This window comes from Lepidochelys olivacea (assembly GCF_965140295.1).
Source record: "Lepidochelys olivacea isolate rLepOli2 genome assembly, chromosome: 8".
Taxonomy (NCBI): Eukaryota; Metazoa; Chordata; order Testudines; family Cheloniidae; genus Lepidochelys; species Lepidochelys olivacea.
Window position 1 is genome coordinate 23,496,431 of NC_140418.1, and position 26,212 is coordinate 23,522,642.

General features: G+C 44.4%; 1 protein-coding gene and 1 long non-coding RNA gene across 4 annotated transcripts in view; one reads left to right on the forward strand and one right to left on the reverse strand.

The window, feature by feature from the left end:
- LOC311525125 overlaps nucleotides 1-26,212 on the forward strand; it is a 36,875-nt gene that overhangs the window by 2,664 nt on the left and 7,999 nt on the right. The gene's annotated exons all lie outside the window — the stretch shown is intronic.
- Nucleotides 5,350-20,114, reverse strand: C1QTNF2 (C1q and TNF related 2; the record flags this gene model as incomplete). Of its 3 annotated transcripts, XM_084636929.1 has the most annotated exons (4): nucleotides 5,350-7,778; nucleotides 9,782-10,033; nucleotides 12,089-12,169; nucleotides 19,883-20,114. In XM_084636929.1, the coding sequence occupies 2 exons, from the start codon at nucleotides 10,023-10,025 to the stop codon at nucleotides 7,165-7,167; spliced, it is 858 nt and encodes a 285-aa protein (XP_084493055.1). In that variant the 3' UTR covers nucleotides 5,350-7,164. The 3 variants fall into 3 exon arrangements, with proteins under 3 accessions (XP_084493055.1, XP_084493056.1, XP_084493054.1); XM_084636930.1 differs by lacking the exon at nucleotides 12,089-12,169; XM_084636928.1 differs by lacking the exons at nucleotides 12,089-12,169; nucleotides 19,883-20,114 and having other exon boundaries at nucleotides 9,782-10,040.

Below are 26,212 nucleotides of genomic sequence, written 5' to 3' on the forward strand. Positions count from 1 at the left end.
TTGCCCCTCTGCAGTTAGGGAAGCCCATTTGTGCACAGCTGTCCAGAATTTCACGCACACTGCCCAGAGTCATGGTCTTTCGGAGCAGGATATGATTAATGGCCCTGCAGAGTGTGCAGTACTCAAAACATTGAAAGATGGTGTCAAATGCAGACAGAACCACAGGGATTGCTGGGATGCAAAGCAATGCATCACGGGGCATTGGGACAGGACCCAGGATGCCCTGTGACCCCCCCCCCTGCCTTCCCACAACTCTTAGTGGCAGAAGAGGAAGAGATGCTCTGTAGGATAGCTTCCCAGAGAGCACCACTCTGAATACCGCTGCAAGTGTGAACATGCTATTATGCAGGCAGCTGACAGTGTGAACACACAACAGCAGTTTCCCTTCAGCGCTCTCTGAGTGGCGATGTAACTTCCGGTGATTGTAACTCTGCCAGTGTAGACATACTCTTAGCGATCCATGTCCTTTTTTCTCTTGAAGGACGATTGTCAGAGATTGAGATAGTAAGTCCACACATCAACCTGTTAATTAGCAGCAACATTCTCTAGTGTGAAGTTTTAGTGCAGAGGTTCTCTGAATGTGGTGGACTGTGGAGACCTGACTGGCTGGGTTGCTCCAGTTTCCTCTTGTTTCCAGCTGTTACATTTCAACATTATGTTCAAAACTGCCAACATACATTAGATACTTAGCTTACATGCAAAAGTAATACTAGCAATCACTATAGTTTTTCATGTTTATTTCATATTTAAGTGAATAAGAGCATAACAAATAGACATTGAAATGTCAAAATCCTTTTGGTGTAGAATAGTTTTTGGGAGGAAGGGAGCATGGAACTTGGGGAGATGGGCTGAATATTAGGGTCACTGATTTGGGCTAGGCAATGGGGATGAGGACAGGTCTGCATTCCATTGGGTGTTGATCACCCTTAACTCCCATTCATGTCAGTGCTGCTTGTGGGTGTCAATACCACACAGGCTCAGACTCCAGGGGAGGCATCAGGAAGATCTGTTTTCCAGTCCTGCACCCCTATCAATCTCTCTACTTTCTAACCATCTAGGCCCTGGTCCTTGGAGATGTTAAGCTTCACAAGCAAGAGTCCAAGTCTCATAGAACTGCTAAGTCTTGTCAGACTGAGGCTCCCCCAGGTCACCAGATGGAGACACTACCTCTAGCAGAGGAGCGCTCTTCAGGCAACTCTGGGTCCAGGTATTCCCTACCTTTGCCCTCTGTGTGTTGCTGATAGGCACTAGGATATGGCGGGAGGAGAAAGTTGAAGCCAAAGCTGTCTGAGAAGAGGAGTTTCTCTGGTGACCCTACTGTGGTCACCAGATGTGAATTGCCTTACCAAGTGTGAGGTTAGTCTAACAAGACAATTCAATTGACAGCAGGATACCAAGGGAGGAAAAATAACTTTTGTGGTGGTAATGAGTGGCCCATTTCAGAGAGTTGATAAGAAGGTGTGAGTAAGAGTAGGGGGACATTAATATTGGGCAAATTAGGTTTAGGTTTTACAATGACCCAACCACTCCCAGTCTTTATTCAGGCCTAATCTGATGGTGTCCATTTTGCAAATTAATTCCAGTTCTGTAGTTTCACGTTGGAGTCTGTTTTTTGAAGTTTTTTTTGTTGAAGAATTGCCACTTTTAGGTCTGTTATTGAGTGACCAGGGAGACAGAAGTGTTCTGCTACTGGTTTTTGAATGTTATGATTCCTGATGTCAGATTTGTGTCCATTTTATTCTTTTGTGTAGAGACTGTCCAGTTTGGCCAATGTACATGGCAGAGGGGCATTGCTGGCACATGATGGCATATATCACATTGGTAGATGTGCAGGTGAATGAGCCCCTGATGATGTGGCTGATGTGGTTAGGTCCTATGATGGTGTCCCTTGAATAGATATGTGGACAGAGTTGTCAACGGGCTTTGTTGCAGGGTTTGGTTCCTGGGTTAGTTATGTGGTGCGTAGTTGCTGATGAGTATTTGCTTCAGGTTGGGGGGCTGTCTGTAAGCGAGGCCTGGCCTGTCCCTCAAGGTCTGTGAGAGTGATGGATCATCCTTCAAGATAGGGTTGTAGATCCCTGATGATGCGCTGGAGAGGTTTTAATTGGGGGCTGAAGGTGATGGCTAGTGGCGTTCTGTTACCTTCTTTGTTGGGCCTGTCCTGTAGTAGGTGACTTCTGGGTACTCTTCTGGCTCTGTCAGACCAGGAAGCAGTGCATACAGCATTAGCAGCCAGGACTAGGGAAACTATGGAGCGGATAATAGTGAACCAGGTGAGACTTTCATCAGGCGAGAACAGATCCTTATGGAGGCAAAAGTTGATCAGAGTAACTGACATGGATGGAGGCAAGGGTTACAACTCCCTCTCCAACTCCTTTCCCCCAGTGACAACATAAAAGCAGGACCCTCATCCACCCCAGAACTCAATCCAGAAGACTGGAGGGAGGGACATCTCTAACAGATGCAGCACTGCCAACTCTTGTGATTTTTATGTGTCTCTCATGATATTTGGTGTTTTTTCTTAAAGGCCCAGTGGCCAAAATCAAGAGATGGCATTGCAAATCTCAGGCTTCATTTATTATTTGGCCTGGCTCATGCCTTTTGAAATAATGGGGGTTGGCATTGCTGCAGGTACCTTTGCCACTATGCCAACTGCCTCTCCACGCCCAGTGACAGGTGGAAAGTGAGGGGGGGAAGAACACCCCTGGTCAGCAGCCACTCCTTATTAAATGCTGCTGCCTATTGGTTTTTCTGTGTGTCTGAATCCCCTGTGACAAGCTTTGTAAATAAGTTTTTTCAACAGGTGAGATAGTATGATCATGTTTAAGCCATTGTAGGTAAAATTCTCCCTGTTAAGAGGAAACCACACAAGACCAATACAACACTGAAGTGCATGCGTCTGTCTGTCTCAGGAACATTTCACAGAAACAATTAATGGTTCAAAGGCTTTTGGTGGACCCTCAGCCAAGGGGTGAATTTCCTCCTGTGTGAATAGATAATTTCTCCCATTTTGCCATCTTCATTTGGCTAGTTTCTGGGTTTTCCACTTCCCTTCTGTAACTCTCCAAGTTCCGTACTTGCCTTAAGTTCATTGAGCTGTGGCTTATGTCATTCAAACAAGCCCTGGAAATAACTTCTCTGTGGTATATAGCAGTGGTTCTCAAACATTTTTTTTCATGGACCACTTGAAAATTTCTGAGGGTCTCGGCGGACCATTTCATGATCTTTCCAAATGTTGTTTGTACTGTTAGCTAACTATTGTAAAGTGCTTTGGATAAAAGCACTATATAAAAAAAACTTAATAATAAACGTTTTTTGTTCTACAAATAAAAGCACACAACTCATATTTTAATATCAGTAGTCTCACCTTTCTAAAGCGATGGATGTGCCCTCTCTTCCCCACCATGGCAGCTGTCAAGCTGGGGCTGGGAAGGTGGGGAGTCTTTCCCCTTCCACAGAGCTGAGGCTGGGAAGGAAGGAGGTCTCTTCCCCTGCAGCCACAGCCCTGGAGTTGGGGAAAGTTGCTGTGACGGGTTCAGTCAGAGAGATCCCCTTGGGAGTGTCCCCTAATGTGCTGAAATGACCTCTGAGCCCATTTTCCCTGCCAGCTTGGGACTCCAGAACCCTGCCTTGTTGAGCCAGACACGCTAACCTGTGTGGCTCCACTAATTAGGTGGGTGGCCCTTCATTCTCTCATGTGCAGCCACCCAGGCATGCACCTTAGAGGGAACTATCCACGGACCACCTTAATGGAGCTCGTGGACTACTGGAGGTCCATGGACCACAGTTTGAGAACCTTTGGTATCTACGAAGGCCTGCAGACCTGAACTGGGGGGCATGGAATTGTTATTGAAACATGATTCTGTGCTATTTGAAAGAAAGAACTCCTGCTCCCATTCCTTGGATGAGAACATGGGAGCTCAAATTTGTTCTTAAAGTTGAAAGCAAAACCTAGAGTACTGTACTAATGCCATTGATCTGTCTTTCATTATAGATCAGGGATTGGCAACCTTTTGCACGTGGCCCGCCAGGGTAAGCCCCCTGGTGGGCCGGGCTGGTTTGTTTACCTGCCATGTCCTCAGGTTTGGCTGATTGCAGCTCCCACTGGTCGTGGTTTGCCGTCCCAGGCCAACGGGGGCTGTGGAAAGCGGCGGCTAGCACATCCCTTGGCCCGCGCCACGTCCCGCAGCCCCCCTTGGCTTGGAGCAGTGAACCGCGGCCAGTGGGAGTTGAGATCGGCCGAACCTGTGGACGCAGTAGGTAAACAAACTGGCCTGGCCCGCCGGGGGCTTACCCTGGTGGGTTGAGTGCCAAAGTTTGCCGATCCCTGTTATAGATCAGTTGCACTTGGAGAGCCTGATCTAAATATTTGCATTCATTTTTCTCATTTTATTAGAGAAAAAATAATGAAGTACCTTACAGGTAATCTCCCATCTCTTCCATGCCAAAAGATGTAGAGATAGGTATGTATGAGATGTCCCAGGCAGAGTCACTGTTGTTTTGAGATGAGAGCTGGGGACTGGAAGCTAATTCTTAGATTGTGTATGACCTTGATCTAATCACTTTCTCTCTCCATGTCTTAGTCTCCCCCACATTAAACATAATACCTCCTACCTCACAGCAGTGTTAAGGCTTAAATAATTAGTGCCTGTAAAGCACTGCAAGATCGCAGATGAACGGCGCTTGAGAAGCGAAAATTATTTGGGCACCCACTGAAAATATGAGTACACTGGCCCTTTAAGTGATAAGTCCCGGGGGGAAATATGAAGCTGTGTTCTCCTGCCTCACGAGAATTCCTGCATAGAGAATCGAAAACTGAGTTTTCACTTGCAGAGTTTCCTGCTTTCTCTTCTGCTGAGGGAACCCTCCCTCTGCCTCCTACTGGAGAATGGGCAAGAGGTTCAACCACCTCAACGTATAGATCGCCCAAAATACCCAGGCCTCTGTGTGCCCTGAAATAAAGTGCTACCATTGGCACAGTCCCCTCAATGAGTGTACAGCAGCAAGTGTGGAAGGCAGCCTACAGGAATAGGTGCTTGCTTCAGGCAAACGGCTTTTCCTATGGGAATTCGACTGGGTGTGGAGGAGAAAATGCTAAACCCTCCTCTGCTCCATTTTATTTTTTTGCAAGGCTCCAGCCAGGTGGAAGAGACCAAGGAAAAGGGGGCGTGTGCTGTGGAGTCGGTATTCCCCCTTCCTTCCAGGTCTCCTCTTCTTCTTGTTCTCCACTCGGGGGATCCGATTGCCTATGGTCAGTGAGTCTGGTTCAGTGATTCAAGCTGCACACCAGTCCAGAGATACTTTCTAACTGGAAGACTTTATTATAAAACCAAGATAATTCCAGCAGTATTTGAATTCAGTTTTATGTTTTTAAAAAGCAATTTAATGGTCTTGCAAGAGACAGCACAGTTACTGTAGTTAATAGTCATGCAAATATTCCGACTTCTAAAAGTAACATAAACATGTTTCCAGCCTTGTGGGATTTCCTTTCAATGAATGTAAATTAAAAGAACTGGAACTTCATGTAAATTTTCACCTAAAGTGATAGAATAAAGGAGACTAAAGAAATGACTGGGGAGACATGAGTACATATCTGAGAAAAGAATTTGGCCAACGTTTAATGGGAAAAAGGTGAAGGGTTTCTCTTATTTGGCTGTCAAGATAGATATCTATGTTAGGAGTGTTTTACAAAGGGGCGTTTGTAATAGACATTTCTGGGGCTCAGAGCCAGATTGCAGCAGCTTTATAGCAGGATTGCTTTGGACTCTGCTACAGTCCTTCTAACGTTAGAGAACCATACCTCTGTTATCACCAGCTGATAGGCTTATAGATAAAGGAAGAATGCTAAAAAATATGTTATAACTCTTGACCTTTTTATCACCAATACAAAGCTGAATGTGGCTGATTCCAGAACATCAGTAATGTTTTACCATAGTACGCTGAAAACAAATATCTTGTAGCAGTGGGTCACCATACTTAGGAATTGGATATGTGTGTATGCATTAAAGCCCTAGAAAAGAGCCTTAGCAGCAGCACACAGATCCTGCACAGCAAAAGCTAGGGAGAGAAGTTCACACAACAGTTCATGGAATAAAAGTTTGTCCTCAGCTTGAGGCATGAGCCCAAATGCCAGATTTGGATCAGAATCTCACTGGGCCATTTGGCCCATGCAGTCCTGAGATGTGACACTTGGGTCCAGATCCAGATACCAACTTTACCAAAACTTGTGTGGAATCAGATCCAGGATTCCAGTTCAGGTCTCTCTTAAAATCTGATTTTGTGAATATTGGATGCATTCTGAAAGGTACTGAGTGCCATTAATTCCCATTGAATGGGAGTGGAGAGCAGCCAGCATCTTACAGGAAGCTGTACCATTGACTATGAAGGGGCTAAGATGAGGTCTTTGTACCAGTGCTATTTTGGCCAGACCGCTTTGCCCATTGATAATGCACTTACGAAACTGCTGTTAGAATCTTAACAGAGAACTGCCTGACTCTTTAGTGGTTACTGAACTTTGACTTTGCATTAATGAAGATCCTTTCTGCAGGGGGATAGATATTGTCTATAACAGTGCTTCCGATATGAGGCTTCAGGAAATGGATGTTTTGGCTCATTTTTTGTAATTTAAAAAAAATAAAGATATAGATTCTGCATTGGTGTTAAAGTTATAGTAATCTGACCACAGCGTATCTGCTTGGTAAAGGAAAATATAACAGACAACTTCAAGGACTGTAAAAAACAATCATTAAGGGTACTTTAAAGTGGTCCGACTGAGCCTAACTCTATTTGTATTACTGTAGCACCTCGGAGCCCATTATGCTATGGGCTGTACAAACCCAATAAAAGGACAATCCTGGTGGGAAACACCTGATATCAACCAAGTGATAATTGCTCCCCACCTCCAAGTAAACTGTATGCTGAGTATCTTCCCTTTATAGCTAGGTAAAGGTTCTAGGAAAGCACAGCAACTAAAGAGCTTGTGCTAAAACTTAAATGACATTCAAATACAATGCTTTAATGGTATGGGAGACTTCCAACTAGCCAATGCAGCGTTACAGCTCTAAGAATGCAGAGTCCTATGATTATCCCACACATACGCACTTAGAGCTGTACTTTGCTTGTATAAGCTCCCAAACTCGCTTCCTATTTTTTGACAGTCTCTTCTTATATTTCATTGAGATAATCCTGGTCAGCATATATAAGAAAGCCGGTGAATAAACTGTCTGTCCAGTAGGGATCATAAAAGAGCCCGTTTTGTTCCGAGTAGAAGATCTGCAACCACACCTCATCATCCTGCTTCAGGGCAATAATGGTTGATCCAGAGGCCACATCATGGTTACCAGTATTGGCATCAAAAGTCTTTATTCGGTATTGCCCGTTGTGGACCAACCCAATGGCCAAGTGTTTATTGGCCAAAGTGATGTCGTAAGTGAAGTAGTAAATACCAGGAATGCTGCATATAAATTTCCCACTGGAAGCATTGTAGTGCTCTCCTTCATTCATAAGGATCTTGTCAAATTTGATGGGCAGCCTCTCTCTCGGGTAGCTTTTGGTGACTGCGACGGAAAAGGCAGATTTGGCCTTTTTGGTGTCACAGCTGCATGGTCCTGGCATCCCAGTGTCACCCTTTTTCCCTTTGGGTCCTTTCTTTCCTTGCACTCCATTATTCCCATGATTCCCCTTAATGCCCTTTGGACCTCGTGGTCCTGCTTTGCCTATGGCGCCTGCTTTCCCCTTTGGTCCTGGTTTGCCTGGGTTTCCGGTTCTGCCTTGGGGACCTAGAAGACAAATTGCCTTCAGTGAGGTTTTTAGTGAAAAATGTGATCAGGTGTGAGGGTGGTGTTATCATTATAACATGAAATTATCGTATGGGAAGAAACCAGCCAGGATCTCCATCTACAGGCGATTTTAATGAAACAATACCTGGGGCTGGATGGGTCCTGAGATGACAATCATGTTGTCTTTTCTAACACGTACATTATGAATGTTTGTGTTAGAAAAGACATTATAACAAAGGAACCTCTGTCCTGCTTGCATTTTGCAACACATGCTGGAAGGGTGCAGAGTGAGCCTGACAATGTTAGAAAGTGACTTCCTCCATTTATCCATGGACAACACAGACAGAAATAGTGCAAGTTTCTCCCCCGCCCCCCACCATCCTCTCTTGGTGCCTCGATCCTCAGTTGCAGGGACCACCTGGAGGAGCAGGAAGAGAGTTCAGTTCACATGTCCGTTTGCCCTTGGCATCTCTGCTGAAACTGCCAGTTAATCCTGACTGTGATGGGAGTTTCTGTGCTATAGACATTTGTTCAAAGAAGCAGGATGTAAACCTCCAAACACCTATCAGGGACGGTCTAGGTATACTTGGTCCTGCCTCAGTGCAGGACTAGATGACTTTCAGGGTTACTTTCTAACTCTCAGGGTAGTTAAGCTCTGGAATACGCTTCCAAGGGAGGCTGCAGAATCCCCATCAGTAGAGGTTTTTAAGAACAGGTTGGACAAACCATTATCAGGGATGGTCCTGCCGCAGCATAGGGGGGCTGGACTTGATGACTTTTTGAGGTCCCTTCCAGCCCTACATTTCTATGATTCTATGAGAAGGGTCCTGCTGAACAGATAATGTGAGAGAGCAGAGCCTAATTTTAAGACAGGATTTGCGATGTGGTGTAAGAAGCAAAAGGAAGTCGTGAAGGTGACAGTGAGAGACAAGAATCTGGCCTTCATTACCATAATATCTGAATACCTTGCAGTCGAATGTATTGATCCTCACAGCACACCTGTGAGGTAGGGCACTGCTATTATCCCCATTTTACAGATGAGGAACTGAGGCAGAGCAAGGCTAGGTGACTTGCCCAAGGTCACAGAGGAAGTCTGGCAGAGCAGGGAAATGAATATAGTCCTGAGTCCCACGCGAGCCCCTTAAACACTGGCCCATCCTTCCTCTCCAACCACTAAACATGCTGTCTCATGAAGAGAAGACTTTACAAAAATGAAATGCTCCTGCAGCCATTTGGCTATGTTGGAGTAATAACAAGCTATGAGATAACATAGCAAAATCTCACTTGGGGAAGGGTCAGCGATAAGAGATGTCACCGAGGACTTTCTAGGTAGGCATGAAAGAAAAGAATCATGGATCTAAATTACTGAGAATTAATTAGTGTGAAATAAAATTCCACCAGTTGTTTAACATGACCGGTTTGGAACAGGGTACCTCACTTAATTCAATCACAGTTTTATCTGTGCCTCCATTTGATTTGCTCAGAACCTGCGGAATCAGATCATCTGTATGTAACATAGAATTACTTCCACCTTCACTGTGATCAGCTTTGATTGCTTTAGGCAGGAATGCCTGAATTACCCTGTCTCTGAGTACAGAAAGATAGTACCGAATTCGTGTCAGTCCTGGGCCCCATTTCTGGGGGCTGCTAGATGTGAGACTGAGCTGGGAGCAGGGCTGGAACTGCTAGACAAGACAGTTGCATGACAGGCGAGAAACTTCAGGTGAAACCCAGAACTGGGACAATGGCCCAAGTATGGGTTTGAGAGCATAGGTGCTGGAACTAGGGCTGCTGGGGGTGTGGCAGCACCCCATCGCTTGAAGTGGTTTCCATCGTATAGAAGGTTTACAGTTTGGTTCAAAGGCTCTCAGCACCCCCACTATATGCTCAGCACCTATGTTTGGGAGCAGCTGCTTTGGATCTCTCTGTATTTTCTGAACCTCTACTCTTCACCAGGATAATCTGAAGTGTTAACAAATCTCTAAGAGGCAGTTCCCTCTTACCTTCCTCTCCATGCTCTCCTTTCTCCCCGTCCTCACCATCTTTTCCATCCTTTCCTGGAAACCCCATTCGCCCAATTGTTCCTGGAGACCCTGGTGCTCCAGGGGGACCAGGAGGGCCCTGTGGCCCTGGCATGCTGCATATGAGCTGGTGGGAACCTTTCTGAAATTCTCCTTTAACAAAGCCACTGAGAAGCTGATTAGCTACACAAGGCACGGTCCAGATGAGCAGAACCACAGAGATCATGGTGAAACCTGTCATAATGAAACAAAGGGATTTACTGACATGTACCATGGCAGGCCAGTATACACACAAAAGTATCCCTACCCTACCTTGGGATGGGGGGAGGCGGAGAGGGAGTGTTTCAGGTTCCCCTTCAAAAATTGGGGCTAGTTGTATTGTTTTGGTGGCTGGAGGAGTCAAGTGAACCACCCCATTTGAATCTGGGATCCTCTGTATTGGACAGTTGCATTTTCATCCTTACCTACACATCCACTTTCCTCTTTCCCTCATTGAGAATACCCCTGGCTTAACCCCTCTCGTTCTCTTATGATCTCTGCATTGAAATCAACTGGGCAGCTGAACCTTATCTACTCTAGGATCATCCTCAAATTGGGGTTTGCCAGTCTGGTTACCAGAAACAAAGAGGGGAGAAGCAAAGGGATGGGAAAGCAGGTTTGAGGATAACAAAAAGGGCCTTTGTTTCCTCAGACCCCTTTTTCCCCAACCCGTATCATTTTATCTCCTTCTTTCTTTGCTATTTCTTCTTTTTACTCTTGATCCCTGAAAGCTGTGAAATGCAGAGTAGAAGTAATGGTGGTGGGGTGCAGGGAGTGATTTGCTGCATATTAACAGAGCTAAAATCCTTACTGCTGGACTCCCATGTTTCTCATTACTCAGGGATCTAAAGAGGTAGCTCCTGAATACTCCCAGTGATTCCTGAACTGTCAGCAGCACTTGTTAAGTGTGGTTGAGAACTCTACCTACTTTCACGAGGAAACTGGTTTTTCAGATCCATTCATTTTCCAGTTTGCCAAAATCTCAGCTAAGATTTTTTTTTTAAACTTGCTTTTGCCCAAGGGCTACAAAACCAACATCCACCTCTCTTCACTCTTAGACTTGCTGAGCAAAGACGTCTGTCTGCCCTTCTGATTCTTTATCATGTCTCCATCAATTCCAGTCCACAGCAAGCGGCACGCTCTGCAGCCTAATAACACACATCAGAGTCTCTCTAACTCTGAATATAGGCTGCAGCTGTTATCGCCTCACAGCTGTCAGAGCTGGCAGGAGATCACTGACATTCTTCAGTACTTTCTTCTCTGACTCTTCACTTCCCCCTCCAGGATCCCCCATCTTGCTTTGCCTCCGTTATACTGTATTCTCATCCCCTGATGTTTTCTTAACCTCACACCAAGTCAGCTCATTTTCCCTCCCTCTGGTTTTTGTGCCTCCGTGTTTTCTGGTTAAGAATTCTAGCTCAAGCCTCGCTGGAAATGTGTACAATTAACTAAATCCAAATCTTGGTGTAGTTCCTCCCTCTCCCTGACTGTTACATTGAGGCAAATTCTGCTCTTAGTTGCACCTCTGTAATCCCATTCGCTTCCATGGTGTTTCATGGAAGTTAGCCCATTAGCATGTAAAATAAACTGATTGAAATGTAACCGCAGAGGAGACTATTTACTGATATACTTCATCTGGTTTCAGAGTATTCCAGATTCTGATACCCTTTACACCTATTCAGTGATACCACTCATGGAGTGAGGAGCAACATACTGTGAGTGAGGGTGACAGAAGAGGGACCTAATCATAGAATTTGGAGACAATTATGACAATGTGTGAATTAGGGGACTGATCCTGAGAGGTGCAGAATGAGGGCATTGAGCATCATGTAGGACTGACTCCTTCATTGTGCTTATATCTCCCTCAGTAAAATTCTTTACATTAAAAAAAGTGGAAGCTGAATGAATATGTATATGCGGGTGGGATTTGCAGAAGCATGTAAACCTCTGCAAAATTTCCAGCATGGTTGTGTGTTTAAATCTCTACAGAGGAAAGGAGTTAGACCATCCCTTATTCAAAAACTTTAGAAAATGTCATTTCACTGCATACTTATTGTCTCCTTCTGTGCTAAGAGTAGGTTGAATGTCACAGAAGTAGAACTGGGGACAAAATATCTACATTCAGCATGGTGTTTACAAGAGTGCCATCTGTAGTGACTGGGAGCTATGTCACAGGCCGTCAGAATCCACAGTACCTCATTTCAGAATGCCAATTTACCTCTGCCCCATACAAATCTCTAGTTATCTCACCTTTACCATTGCAGATTATTGACAGCAGAGAAGCCAAGCCTCAACGGTTGGTGTCTAACTCCCATTGAAATCAGGAGGTGCCTAAAAATTGAAGGCAGTTAGGTGCCTAAATATCTTTGTGAATCCTACCCAATGAAATTAAAAAGATATCACTTTAATAATCCTGAACTATGGTACTTCTTGTGTCTGCCAGGTTAAAAGGTTTAGTATGTTTAATTAATGGACAAAGAGAGAGGTACACATAAGAACCCGACCCCTTCCCTTATCAAAGAGCTTCCTTCCCCAGCTGTGACAGATACCCCTCTTTCTAAATATATATCAAATAAAAGATTCATCAATCATCCCACTTGGATTTTTATCAGATGTTTATGTTCTACTAACTTAATATAAGATGACTTTTTGTTCAATCTAACCAGCTTCCAGACAGTTCTCTAGCACACTTCTCTGAATATCTGTAGGTAGGCAAAGCAAGTGTAGTTAAATGAACACAGATACAAGGTAGAGCATTAATTGTGACAGTATGAACTCTGTTATCTGTTACCAGGCATTTCTAGTCCATAAGAACACAGCTGTCTCTGGGGCCTATATCCGAAGCCTACTGAAGTAAAGAGAAAGATTCTCATTGACTTAAAGGGGCTTTGGATCAGGTTACAGATGTTCTAATTAGCCCATACATTAGAAACTGAGATTATTAATAAAAGTATTGTGCAAAACACACATCTAACATCCTTCCCTGCTCACACTCTCTGAAGGGAATGGATGTAGTACTATGTCCTCCAAGAGCCACGTAACTTGCTATTTCAAATCCATTGGAAAAATATGCTACAAATTAACATTGTATCGAGTGCCCCACACTTTTTCAATGTATATAATTAAGAACATGCAGAGGAGCAAGAGACATAAAACAGATCTCGAGAAAGGGTTCAGTTCCTGAGCTATTTTGATCATCTCATTCCTGGGTTCTCTCTTGCTTTATACATATGTAAGTTAAATTATGGCTGGTGAAAGGTGTCAGATTAATAGCGTTGGAGATCGAAACCACAGAACAGGTATCACTGTGGGCAGATGAATAAAGACCTTTGCTCAGTGTCCAGCAACAACAATAATAATAAAAAAGGCAAATAGAATAGTAGGATACCTAAGGAATGCAATGGAGAATTATAATACTGGTATGCCCTGAATTTTGTGTTCAGTTCTGTTCACCCATCACAAATAGGGCTTAATAGAAATAGAGGGCATTCTGAGCAGAGCTGGGCAGTGAAATGGTTTTCCTATCTTGCAAAAGTTCCTGAGATTTCAAAAATGTTCTCATCCTATTCTGGGGCAACCCCAAAACTTTCTGAGAGAGAGAAACCCTCCCAAACAGCTGAGTCGTTAGGGAACTCACCAGGCCTGTGGGAGAGCCAAATTCAAGTCTCTGCTCTGCCTGATGCAGAACTTGAGGGCATGGCTACACTTGCAAATGTAGAGCGTTTTGAGTTAAACCACCCCTCGGAGAGCGCAGTAGGGAAAGCATTGCAGTCCACACTGACAGGAACAAGTGCAATGGCGTAGCCACATTTGAGGCACTTGCAGCGGCATTGGGAGCGGAGCATTATGGACAACTATCCCACAGAGCACCTCTTCCCATTCTGGTGCTGTGGCTTGTGGGAAGGGGGCAGGGGTTGTGGGGCATTCTGGGTCCTGTCCCAATGCCCCGTGATGCATCGGTTCACATCCCAGCAATCCCTGTGCTTCCGTCCACGCTTGGCGCCATCTTTCAACGTTTTTTGTACTGCACGCTCTATGTTCCCTTTCGGTCTGCGGGAATGGAGCCCGAACTGCTGAGGAGTATGCTGACAACTCTCGCCAGCACTTCACGTTTGGCAGTCGAGTTACTCCTTAAGATCCAAACTGATGGTGAGGACTCCAACTATGATATCAACTCAAGTAACTCATACGACACGAGATTGCTTGTGGCATTCACAGACATGCTCACCACCGTGGAACGCCATTTATGGGCTCGGGAAACAAGCACCGAGTGGTGGGATCACATCGTCATGCAAGTCTGGGATGACGAGCAGTGGCTGCAGAAATTTCGGATGAGGAAAGCTACTTTCATGGGACTGTGTGATGAGCTTGCCCCCACACTGCAGTGTAAGGACACGAGATTGAGAGCTGCCCTGGGGGTGGAGAAGCAGGTGGCTATTGCAATCTGGAAGCTGGCAACTCCAGACAGCTACCGATTGGTTGCTAACCAGTTTGGAGTGGGAAAATCGACTGTTGGAATCGTGTTGATGCAAGTTTGCAGGGCCATTAGTCGCATCCTGCTCAGAAGAGCCGTGACTCTGGGTAACGTGCATGACATTGTGGCCGGCTTTGCACAAATGGGTTTCCCTAACTGCGAGGGGCGATAGATGGCACATATTCCAATTCTGGCACCAGCCCACCTAGCCTCCAAGTATGTTAATCGGAAGGGGTATTTCTCTATGGTTCTCCAGGCGCTTGTGGATCACCGTAGGCGTTTCATTGACATTAACGCAGGCTGACCTGGAAAGGTGCATGACGCACACATCTTTCAGAACACTGGTCTGTTCAGGAAGCTGCAAGCTGGGACTTTTTTCCCAGACCAGAAGATCACCATAGGGGAAGTCGAAATGCCCACTGTGATCCTTGGAGACCCCGCTTACCCTTTAATGGCATGGCTCATGAAACCCTACACAGGGAGCCTTGACAGCAGCAAGGAGCGGTTCAACAACAGGCTGAGCCAGTGCAGAATGACTGTGGAGTCATTTTGGCCATTTAAAGGGCCGCTGGAGTTGTCTGTATGGGAAGCTCGACTTGGCCGATGACAGCATCCCCGCGGTTATAGCCAGGTGCTGTACCCTCCATAACATTTGTGAAAGAAAGGGTGAAAGATTCACTCAGGCATGGAACTTGGAGGTTTAACACCTGGAGGCTGAATTTGAACAGCCAGAGAGCAGGGCTATTAGAGGGGCCCAGCGCAGGGCTGCAAGGATTAGGGATGCCTTGAGGGAGCAATTTGAGGCTGAAAGCCACCAGTAATGTCTGGTGCCCTGCACGGGAGTGGTTCCAATGTTAGTAGGAATCTGTGTTTGCTACGCTGACTTGCAGTGCCTGTTGCTTTCCTGGGCTAAGGTATCTTTTACTTTATGCAATAATAAAGAACGTTTTCCAAGCCAAAAAAATCCATTTATTGAAAATAAAATTCATTTATTGCAAAGAAACACAACTACTTGGGAAACAGAAAGGGCAAGGGGGGTGCGGTGGGGAATGGTACAACCAAAGATTTGCGTATGTCCTGTTATACTCAGCCTTCCTGTCTGGAGTGCTGTGCAATGAGTGCTGCACTTCAGGATGGCTACATTGCATGGTGATGGGGGTTGAGTGCAGGAGGTCAGGGTCGTAGTTTTCAGGGCTGGGTGGTGAAGCTATAGGTGTTGGAGGCAGCTGGTGGCGGTAAGAACCCGGATGTTGGGGAAAGTGGGTTGGAGGTGACATGGGGGCACAAGGGAAAGAGTTTTGGGACAAGGGCTGCAGGGGGGGGCGGGCTTGGTAGTGCTCCGCCTGCCTGGCTACGAGTGCCTGGATCGAGTTCGCTTGGCGCTCCGTGATGCTTATCAGCCACTCTGTGCTTTGCTGCAGGAGCACTGCGCTTTTGTGCTGGCATGCCTCATTCTGCTGGCAGATCCTCCTTTCACTCTCCCTCCATTCCTGCAATTTTAGATTCTCGTTAAGGGACTGCTGCATGACTTCATGTAGCATGTCATCTTTGCTTTTACGTGGCCTCTTCCTAATTCATTGAAGTTGATAACACGGACGGCTGAGATCTCAAGGTTGCATCTGTAAGGGCAAAATGCAACACTTAACAGAGGCAGCATTGTTCACACCAGACAGAGACAGGATTCCCCCATACATAAGGGCAAGCACAGTCTACACAATAGCATAATTTGCCCATCCCAAAGCGAGCACACATAACCCATGGGATCCCCAAAATGGTGAGTAAGCACAGGGTCAAGCGTGACTAATTGATTGTTTCATGGCTGTACTGTCCTCCAGGTTTCTGTGCATTGGGGAGAGCCAACAGCTGCAGGGGGCCCCTCTACTGAACATTGTCCCCACATTTTCTACAGGAGTTCATCCTAGAAGATATCTCGCTGCTGAGGGTGACCTGGGAAGCAAGGGAGGGTCTTCTACTGCAAGACGGATTCCGCCCTGGCCCATATGCAGCTTGCCTGTGTGCAGCAATGGTCCCCTCGCCCCTCATGGCACAGTGGTGCTGACATGTTAGCCTTACTGGGACAAGGAACACAGTGGCTCTCCCAAGAAACCTGCACAAGTGCATTGCCCAAGTTCTGGACGAGACCTTTGAAGAGATCACTGAGGCCGATTACCGCAATTTGAGAGAGCACGTCAACGCCCTATTCCACATCTAGGCATGCATGCAGCCCTAACCCTCCTCACTCCAAGAGCCCGCACCGAATAACTTCCTTCCCAAAATAAAAGCCACTTACTGGGAACCTCCTCTGGTGTTTGTCCTTCCCCAAGCACCGGCCACTGCGACTGGCTACCTTCCTTCTGGCTTGAGAACAGCTCCTGGCTGCATGCATCTAGGGATGCCAGTGTATGTCCCTCCTCCTCAGCATCCTCGCTCCTCCTCCTCCTCCTGCCTTGTTGAACTGGGCTCTGAAGTGTCCAGGGTGGTACTTGGAATGGTGGTGGGGTTGCCCTCCAGTATTGTGTCCAGCTCTTTGTAGAAACGGCCGGTTGCAGGGGCAGCACCGGAGTGGCTGTTTGCCTTGCAGGCTTTGTGGTAGGCATTCCGCAGCTCCTTCACTTTACCCCTGTACTGCAGAGCATCCCAGTCATGGCCCCTTTCCATCATGTCCCTTGGTATCTGCCTGAAGGTATCGTAATTCCTATGGCTGGAGCGCAGTTTGGACTGGAAGCTTCCTCCCCCCAAACCCTGATGAGGTCCAGCACCTCGCCATTGCTCCATACTGGGGATCGCCTGGCGCGTGGAGGCATGGTCACCTGGAAAGATTCGCTGCGAGCACTCCACGCCTGGCTGAGCAAACAGGAAGGGGATTTTCAAAATTCCCAGAGAATTTAAAGGGCGGGTCTGACGGTTGGTCACCTGAGGGCAGGGCAGTAGAGTTCAACGTGATGAGCAAAGTGGCTAAAACAGGCATTGTGGGACACTTCTGGAGGCCGATCAGAGCGCACTAACAGACCAGAGCATCCACACTGGCGCTGCAGCGCTCCAGCGGGGGCGCACAAAATGTTATTCCACTCGCCGAGGTGGAGTACCAGGAGCGCTCTAGCCACGGAGTCAGAGCGCTCTATGTGCCTTGTCAGTGTGGACTTGTCATGAGGTTGGGCGCCCGAGGCTGCTTTAATGTGCTCTAACTCTCAAATGTAGCCAAGCCCTGAGTCTTTCACATCCCAGATGCCCTAACCACCACGCTTTTGCTCAGATGGGGCAGGTATCTTGCTCAATAGATCCTAGACCCAAGAACTTTCTGTGAAAAGTTTCAGTTTTGTTGAAAAATTCCCAACCAGCCCTCATTCTCAGACCGGCAACAGAAATAGAGGCATGGATAAAATGCCTTATGAAGAGAGATTGAAAAGAGGAGGGCTGTTTGGTTTATAGAAGAGATGAATAAAAGGGAACAATATGGAGTTGTACAAAATAACAAATGGCATAGAGAAAGTAAATTGAACTCTTTGGTTTACTTTGTCATAATCCTAGAATAAGGGCACAGTGGATGATGAAAGGCAGCCAATTTAAAACTGATAAATGCTTAATTATCCTGTGGAACTCATTGCAACAAGGTATCCTTTATAGTAGTAATTAGGAAAGAAAAACAGAACTTTTGGAAGGGATATAATGCCTTGTGCTCCAGGACACAAGCCAGTCACTATCTTGTTAAGTTTAGGAAGAAAGCCTCCCTGGGGCGGGATAGATGCCCATTGTGGGATTCCAATTCTCTCTCTCTTGCTCTGGCTCTCTCAGCCTCAAAAAGCATATTGGAACCAGATCAGCATATGTCCCTGGCCTCTCCAAACTACAGGCAATGGTCCCAGTAGCAAAGGTCAGAAAGAAAAAGTTAGGCATACTGCAAGATTTCAGTGGAGATATTACAGTCTGAATAACATTCAATGAGAGTGTTTTCTATATTCAGGGTGTTGTTGAATGTTTGATCCAAAATATATCCCTTGCGCAATAATACTCAGCACTTCCATAGTGTTTGACAAACATCAGCTAATTATTGTAAGCTCTTCAGGGCAGGGACTGTCTTTGTTCTGTGTTCACCCAGCACCAAGCACAAATGGGTCCTGGTCTGTGAGTGTGGCTCCCAGCTGTTCCCACAATACTGGTAGTAAATAATAATAATCCTCCCATTAGCCCTTCAGTTTAGTAATGTCATTTTAATACACTGACTTTTCTGGGGGAAAATGAGAAGTGACTTGCCTAAGACTCTGGAAGGGGTCAGTATCAGAACTCAGGTATTCTTGCTGTCTGTTGTGGGGCACACTGTTAGGGAATCCGATACGGCAAGTGTATATTAAAATAAAAAATAGGACGGGAAAAGAGAATCCAGGCAAGGAAAAGGTTTGGCCAGGACACCACAAATGAGCCATGGATGAATGGTTGGAAGAGCACCCTTTTTGTTGTCATGTACCATAGTATACATTCTTTGTTGCATTTCAGCTGCCTTGGAAATGTAAAGTCAGAGTAAAAATCCTAGAGCGGTTTATCCAAGTAGGAAAGTGGTTGTGTGGTGACAGATGACCTGACTCAATGGTACATTTCCTTCAAGGAAGCTAAAAAGTACAAGCTGGAGGTGCGGGGTGTTTGAAGGGGATGAGTGGGAGGGAACCTTCACCACACAGTAATTGACAAATGAGGCTAAAAATATATGGTGTTCTGTATTGCCTGAATAGGGACTGTAAGCTTTGACCATGCAGTCTATTAACTGATGTTGCCTGAATTATATTTCCTCCCTGCTGCCTTATGACCTTATAGTGTTTTCTAACACCGATTTGCAAATTAAAGATTAGTTAAATCCTTGCATTCCAATGTTTCCCATAAATATTTGGACATCTGTTAAATAAAACAACAACCTCCTCACCCCAGATTCTTGCAGTATAATTCAAAAGGTCCTAATATTCTTAAAATGACGGATTTCCCTTTTATTATAATTCTCATTCCTGGTCATTATAATAAAGTATCACCCTAATGATAGCAGCAAAGCACTTGTCCACACACAGCTAAACAATTATTTGATTTAAACAAGGTGTGCTATTAATAACTACGGTGGCATGTTTAAAATGGATGCATTTAATTGCTTGTGTAGCTCAGTGAAAGTCAATAGATTTACATCAGGTCTGAATTTGGCCCATTGTCTGTTGTTAGGCAAAATGCTGATAACATTACACTTCAAAAAAAGGAGAACAATATCTCTTACGCTTTGGGTTGCATTACTGTCCCTGCCATTAAGCAATCAGCTGATGCCCGTGCCAATCCCTCAGTAGCGTTGTGTAGAAAACCTTATTATACAAGTCACCAGTTAAAGAACAGAGAAAAAACTTCCCTGGGCTGACTGAGCCCAGAAAACTCTCTCTGATAAGTATTTTCTCACTGTAATATTTCTTTTAATTCAAGACTGTTGCCATTAAGGATTCCTTTGCGTAACTTGGAAACCTGAGTGCTCAGTAATTTAGACCTTATTTAGCCAGTGTTTCAAAGTTAAGGTTAAAAAAAAAGGGGGGGGGGAGAATTCTACTTACCAGGACTAATCTCTTTCTTTCTTGACCCTGCACTGGAAAATCTACTGAATCTTAAGCAGATGTTTCATTGCAAATCGTTGTCACACAGTTTAGCATGAATCCCAGTTATTTCTGCAGACAACTTCCTTTCTGAGGGTAGCTTGAAAATTCAAGTCTTCAAACGGCGTTTTAAAAAGTTTATTCCTTTCGCTGCTGTTCCCAGCTTCCTGCAGCAGCTTCAGGTTTTGGCTCAACTTTGCCAAAGGCATATTTTTATTATTGTGTAATGGGTTTGAGCCTCTTCCTTGTGTCACGTGATATGGAAAGAGAATTTTTACACACATATGGCTGAAAAGCTCTTGATGCTTGGGATTGCCCCCACCCGCCTTTCCTCTCTCTGTTTCTCCTTTACAGACAAGTCTAAAAGGTTCAGACCTTGACTGATTCATGGGTAAATGGTTGAGAGTTGGCCTGATGCAGTCTGTCTGTCTGTGCAAGGAGTGTTTGAAGGGAGATAGATTAGATTAGCTTGACCCAGGGGGAAAAAACCACACTTGATCCTTAGCCTGTTGGCAGAAGAGGAAGATCTTTTCCTGGGGACTGAAACTCTGTTATCAATTCTAAAACGATTTAGGCAGATTGGTGGCAGAAGATTAGTCCCAAGCCTGAAAGTGAAATAAGTTATTCCATTGCCATCATTAATCATTGACATCATCGTTAACCAGACAGTACAACTCAACAGCTCTACAAACCTTACTTTAGTTGTGTAGCCTCATGTTCTCTTACTCACCTCTGCTGCATATACACACATGCTACAAGAACGATGACACTAATTCTCTAATGATAGGTTTCAGAGTAGCAGCCCTGTTAGTCTGTAACAGCAAAAAGAACAGAATTACTTGTGGCACCTTAAAGACTAACAAATTTATTTGAGCATAAGCTTTCGTGGGCTACAGCTCACTTCATTGGATGCATAGAATGGACCATATAGTAAAAAGATATTTATACATACAGAGAACATGCAAAGGTGGAATGTTCTCTGTATGTATAAATATCTCATACCAACTGTAAGAGGCTAATTAATTAAGAAGAGCTATTATCAGCAGGAGGAAAAAAAACTTTTGAAGTGATAATCAAGATGGATACTTCCACCTTTTCATGTTCTCTGTATGTATAAATATCTTCTTACTATATGGTCCATTCTATGCATCCAATGAAGTGGGCTGTAGCCCACGAAAGCTTATGCTCAAATAAATTTGTTAGTCTCTAAGGTGCCACAAATACTCCTGTTCTTTTTACTAATTCTCTAGTTATTACTGTATGATGTATTCATATTTTGAAGTTGATACAGTGATTATAGGATTGGAATTTTCTTTCTCTCTCTGAAAATTAGAAAGCAAAAATAAACTTTTAAAAGTATTCACAAGGAAAAGAAAACAGAAACTGTATGGTGGATAAGGAAGAAAATACTAACAGCAGTGTAGCTTCCTTAATTTATAGATCTCAAAATGCATTACAGAGGTAAGTATTTTCATCATCCATTTGTTTCACTAAAGAGAGGTGAAGTGACTTACTTATGGTCACACAACAAGTCAATAACAGGCAAGAATAGAATAGTTGGACCTCAAGTATCTGCCAGTGGCCAGTGTCTGGAATGACTAGGGCTGGTCTACACATAAAACTTAAGTCAACCTAGCTATGTTGCTCAGGGGTGTGAAAATTTTTGCACCTTGAGCACTGTAATTAGGTTAGGTCAACCTAGCCCATGGTGTAGTCACAGCTAGACTGACAGAAGGATTTTTCTGTTGACCTTGTGACTGCCTCTCAGAGAGATGGAATAACTGCAATGATGTTTCAAGAGCTTTTTTGCTGGAATCAGGGTGAGTAAGATGTTCCTCCCCAGTGAACACGGTAATCTCATGCATCCGATGGCAGGAGCTGACACTCAACCTTTAAACAGGCATCGGATATGAATTATTTTCTGGCTTGTTCATCTTTAGCATGGAGACAGAAGGGTGGCTTTAAGGGAAAGCATATGAAGACCTTTTTCTCATCCATGCATCCTAGGTACTTATATGGCACACATTACCAGAGTTACTGAGCACCTCACACTATTTGATGTATAGATTGACCCAACAATCCTGTGAGGCACGGCAGTGCTAGAGACCCTATTTTACAGATGGGGAACTGAGGCACAGAGAGACTAAGTGACTTCCCCAAGGAAGTGTGTTACAGAGTAGAGACTTGAATCCAGGTCTCCTAAAGTACCAGGCTGACACCCTAGCCACTGGGCTATAAGCCCAATGCAGCTTCCTAGTACGTCATGTGTGTCGAGAAACTCCTCTCCCCAAGCAGCTGGAATTCCATGTTTTGTCTAATACAGGACTTTCCGAGTCTTCTGCTGGTGGCCACCATGCTGGTGTTGATAGAATGACACTCATAGGAACAGCTGGCAGCATGTGTACCCACAAGTATCAGACTTGTTTCATTGCTTCCCAGTGTTGATTTAACAAATCAGGAAAACGGAACTGTTTACATTTCACAGGCAACTGGGGCCCTTCTTCCGGGGTGATAATGTGAAACTGATGTTCAAGATGAAGATAAGAGTGAAAAAGGAAATCCACAAACACAATCTGTTCTTTGCTTTCAGCCTCTTTCTCCCTTTGACCCCATTGCTCAAAGTTAATCATCTGGTGGACATATGGTGTGCAATAATACTATTAAATTTTGGTATGAGTCCATCAAATACTGTTTGTGATGAGGACCTAGGTTTGCTAGGGACAATGAGGGAAATTCATATAGCCACGTAGATAGCTTGACTAATTATTTGGTTTTTTTTCATGATAAAGAGAAAATATAGCCTTTTGGTCTTATACAGGAACTGATCTTTCTCCCTAGCCTCTGTTTGCCAGAAGCTGGGAATGGGTGACAGGGGATGGATCACTTGATGATTACCTGTTCTGTTCATTCCCTCTGGGGCATCTGATGTTGGCCATTGTCGGAAGACAGGATACTGGGCTAGATGGACCTTTGGTCTGACCCAGTATGGCCGTTCTTATGGTGTTATGTGAGCATTTTCAATTTGAGGAAAACAGAGCTGAGCAATTATGGCAGCTAAACTGGGCTGGTGGGAGTCCTTTTATTTAATAAGATGTGATCCACAACCTGTATGAATTGATTCCGATTCATATGGGGCAGGGGGATGTGTCACCTTATAGTTTTCATTTAATGGGAACCACACATGACAGCCCCTCTAATAAGTATTCAAGAATCCCATGAGTGTTCCATGCCCATACAGTACCTTTTTCTGCAATCAAATGCCTTTTTTAAAAAGTAAGGATTTTTTTTTAATGGAAGGGATCATCGTCTAGCATCTAGAAAACATGGAGCCAGGACTCTTGGGTTATAGTCCAAGTTTCCCTTGTGTGACCTTCAGCAACTTCTGGGGACATTTCTGTGCCTTTTCTGTAAAATACTTGCATACCCAGGGATGTCATGAGCCTTAGTTAATTAAGGTTAGTAAGGTGCTATAGAAGTGCAAAATATAACTGTTTTCTTTTTGTAAAGAAAATAAACACAGCTGGACCAAATCTCAGTGTGTTCCAAGAGCAGTAGGAGGTGAAAGTTATGAAAAGTTATGAAAATCAGAGCGCTTTGGGGAAAATGATTCTAGCCAAGGGCTCACAACTCACTGATAATCTCCACTGGGTAGAAAACATCTCAAGGTTAATCATACAAATAGAAAAGTGCAGCAGATTTACCCCAATGTTTTGACTGAAGTGATTTCAAGTAAATGAGACACATTTGTCTGAAGTAAACAGATTCCTCCACCATCAAGCTAAAACTGAGAAGTGTGGGTCCACCAAACTAGGGACATAGATATTATGACACTGACAAGCTAAAGTCCCCTGAAATACAAAAAGCCTTCATTCTGCCATTAAAGAACAGGTTTCAAGCACTTGCAGATCTTGATGAAGAGGAATGAAGATGAGGAGATCAACAAGAAGTGGGACAAAGTAACAGCAATTTATAAACAGAGAAGTGAAGCTTGTCTAGGGTACAGGCAAAAGAGAAGGAAGAAGTGGATTACATCCAGCACATGGAATGCCTTAGAAACCAGACAAGCCCTGAAGAAAAAAGTTTTTAGACAGAAAATCCCAGAAGCTAAAGGACAAATACTGCAAGCAGTATAGCAAGGCACACTGGGAGGTCAAATGATGACTTGTGAGAGCGGATAAATGACATTATATTGATAATCTGGCAACACAAGCAGAGGATGCTGCTGCTCGTGGTGAACAAGGAACCATGTACAAAATGACGCGGCTTATCAGTGGTAAACAGCGGACACCAAGAAACACTCTCATCAGGGGCAAACAAGGCCACCTACTAACAACAGAAAAAGAACAAGAAATGTGCTAGACAAAGCATTTCAAAGAATTGCTGAACAGGGAGCCACCTAAAGAGGAAGCAAACGTCCAGGAGGCAGAAGAAGATCTTGATATCAACACAGACACCCCAGCTAAGAAAGAGATCACTGAAGCCATCAAATCTTTAAAAAATGGGAAAGCTCCTGACAAGGATAACTTGAATGCAGAATTGTTCAAGGTAAATCCTGAGTTAGCAGCATCTATCCTGGCCCCTCTAGTTACATCAGTCTGGGAAAGGGAAAAAGTGCCAGATGAGTGGACCAATGGGGTTATAGTGAAGATAACAAAAAAAGGAACTCTCAGTGACTGTAATAACTGGCGTGGTATAACACCTTTGTTAAGGTGCCAAGCAAAGTATTGTGTAAGATCATAGTCCAGCGTATATCAGAGGCAGTTGATAGCGTTCTCAGAAAAGAGCAAGCTGGTTTTCGGAAAGGGTGTGGATGCACAGACCAGATATCCACTCTATGAAATATAATAGAACAATGCTTAGAATGGCAACGGCAACTCTACATAAATAGATTTTGAGAAGGCTTTTGATAGCATTCACAGGACCAGCCTCTGGCACATTCTGTGGGCATATGGAATCTCTCTCCGTATAATTAACATCATCAAAAGCTTTTATTTCAACTTTACATGCAGTGTTGATCACAGTGAGCTCAGTTTTGAAGTCAAAATAGGAGTACGTCAGGGGTGTATCATGTCTACAATCCTCTTCAACATTGCCGTCGACTGGGTAATGCAGCGTACAACAGAAGACATGCCAAGAGGCATTAAATGGACACCCTTCTCATTCCTTGAAGACCTGGACTTTGCAGATGATCTCGCTCTCTTAATACACACCCTATGCCATATACAAGAAAAAACAGCTCAACTCAATGCATTCAGCCAACAAATTGGATTGAAAATCAACCACAATAAGACAGATATCATGACCTTTAATATTGCCTCACCATCACCGGTACGGATAGAGGATTATGTTCTCACCAATGTAGAAACATTCACATACTTGGGCAGCAACCATCAACCAGGACAGTGGAACAAGCCAGGACATCCGGAACAAAATCAATAAAGCTAGGAACACCTTCAGGAGCTTAAATACAGTCTGGAAATCATCAAGATACAAAACCAAAACCAAACTCAAGATTTATCAGAGTTGCATACTTTCAACATTACTTTATAGTGCAGAATGCTGGGGAATGAGAAAGTTTGACATGTGGGACTATCTTCATTCTATACAACCTGCCTCAGAAAAATCCTCAATATCTTTTGGCACAGAACAATCTCAAATGAAGATCTATTGACACAGTGCAGCCAAGAGGATATGATATTGCCAGGAGGCGTTGGAGATGAATTGGCCATGTGCTTCGGATGGAAACTGATTCCATCACCAGAGTAGCAATAAGATGGGCACCTGAAGGCAAGTGAAAATGAGGCTATCCAAAAACAACATGGCGAAGAGCTGTGGAAGCCAAGCTGAAATACCTGAGCTGGGGAACTATTGAAAGACTTGCCAGAAACAGACAGGAATGGAGGAGCTTCGTCACTGCCCTAAACACCAGAGGTGTAATGGGAACATGATGACGATGCTCCTTTCTATTTTCCTCACTAGGATTTAACTTCCACTTTTTAAAAGATACCTTTTTGCCTCTCACTGCTTCTTTTACTTTGTTGTTTAGCCACAGTGGCTCTTTTTTGGTTCTCTTACTATGTTGTTTTAATTTGGGGTATACATTTAAGTTGAGCCTCTATTATGGTCTCTTTAAAAAGTGTCCATGCAGCTTGCAGGGATTTCACTTTTGGTGCTGTACCTTTTTAATTTCTGTTTAACTAACCTCCTCATTTTTGTGTTGTTCCCCTTTCTGAAATTAAATGCTACAGTGTTGAGCTGCAGTGGTGTTTTCCCTGCCACAGGGATGTTAAA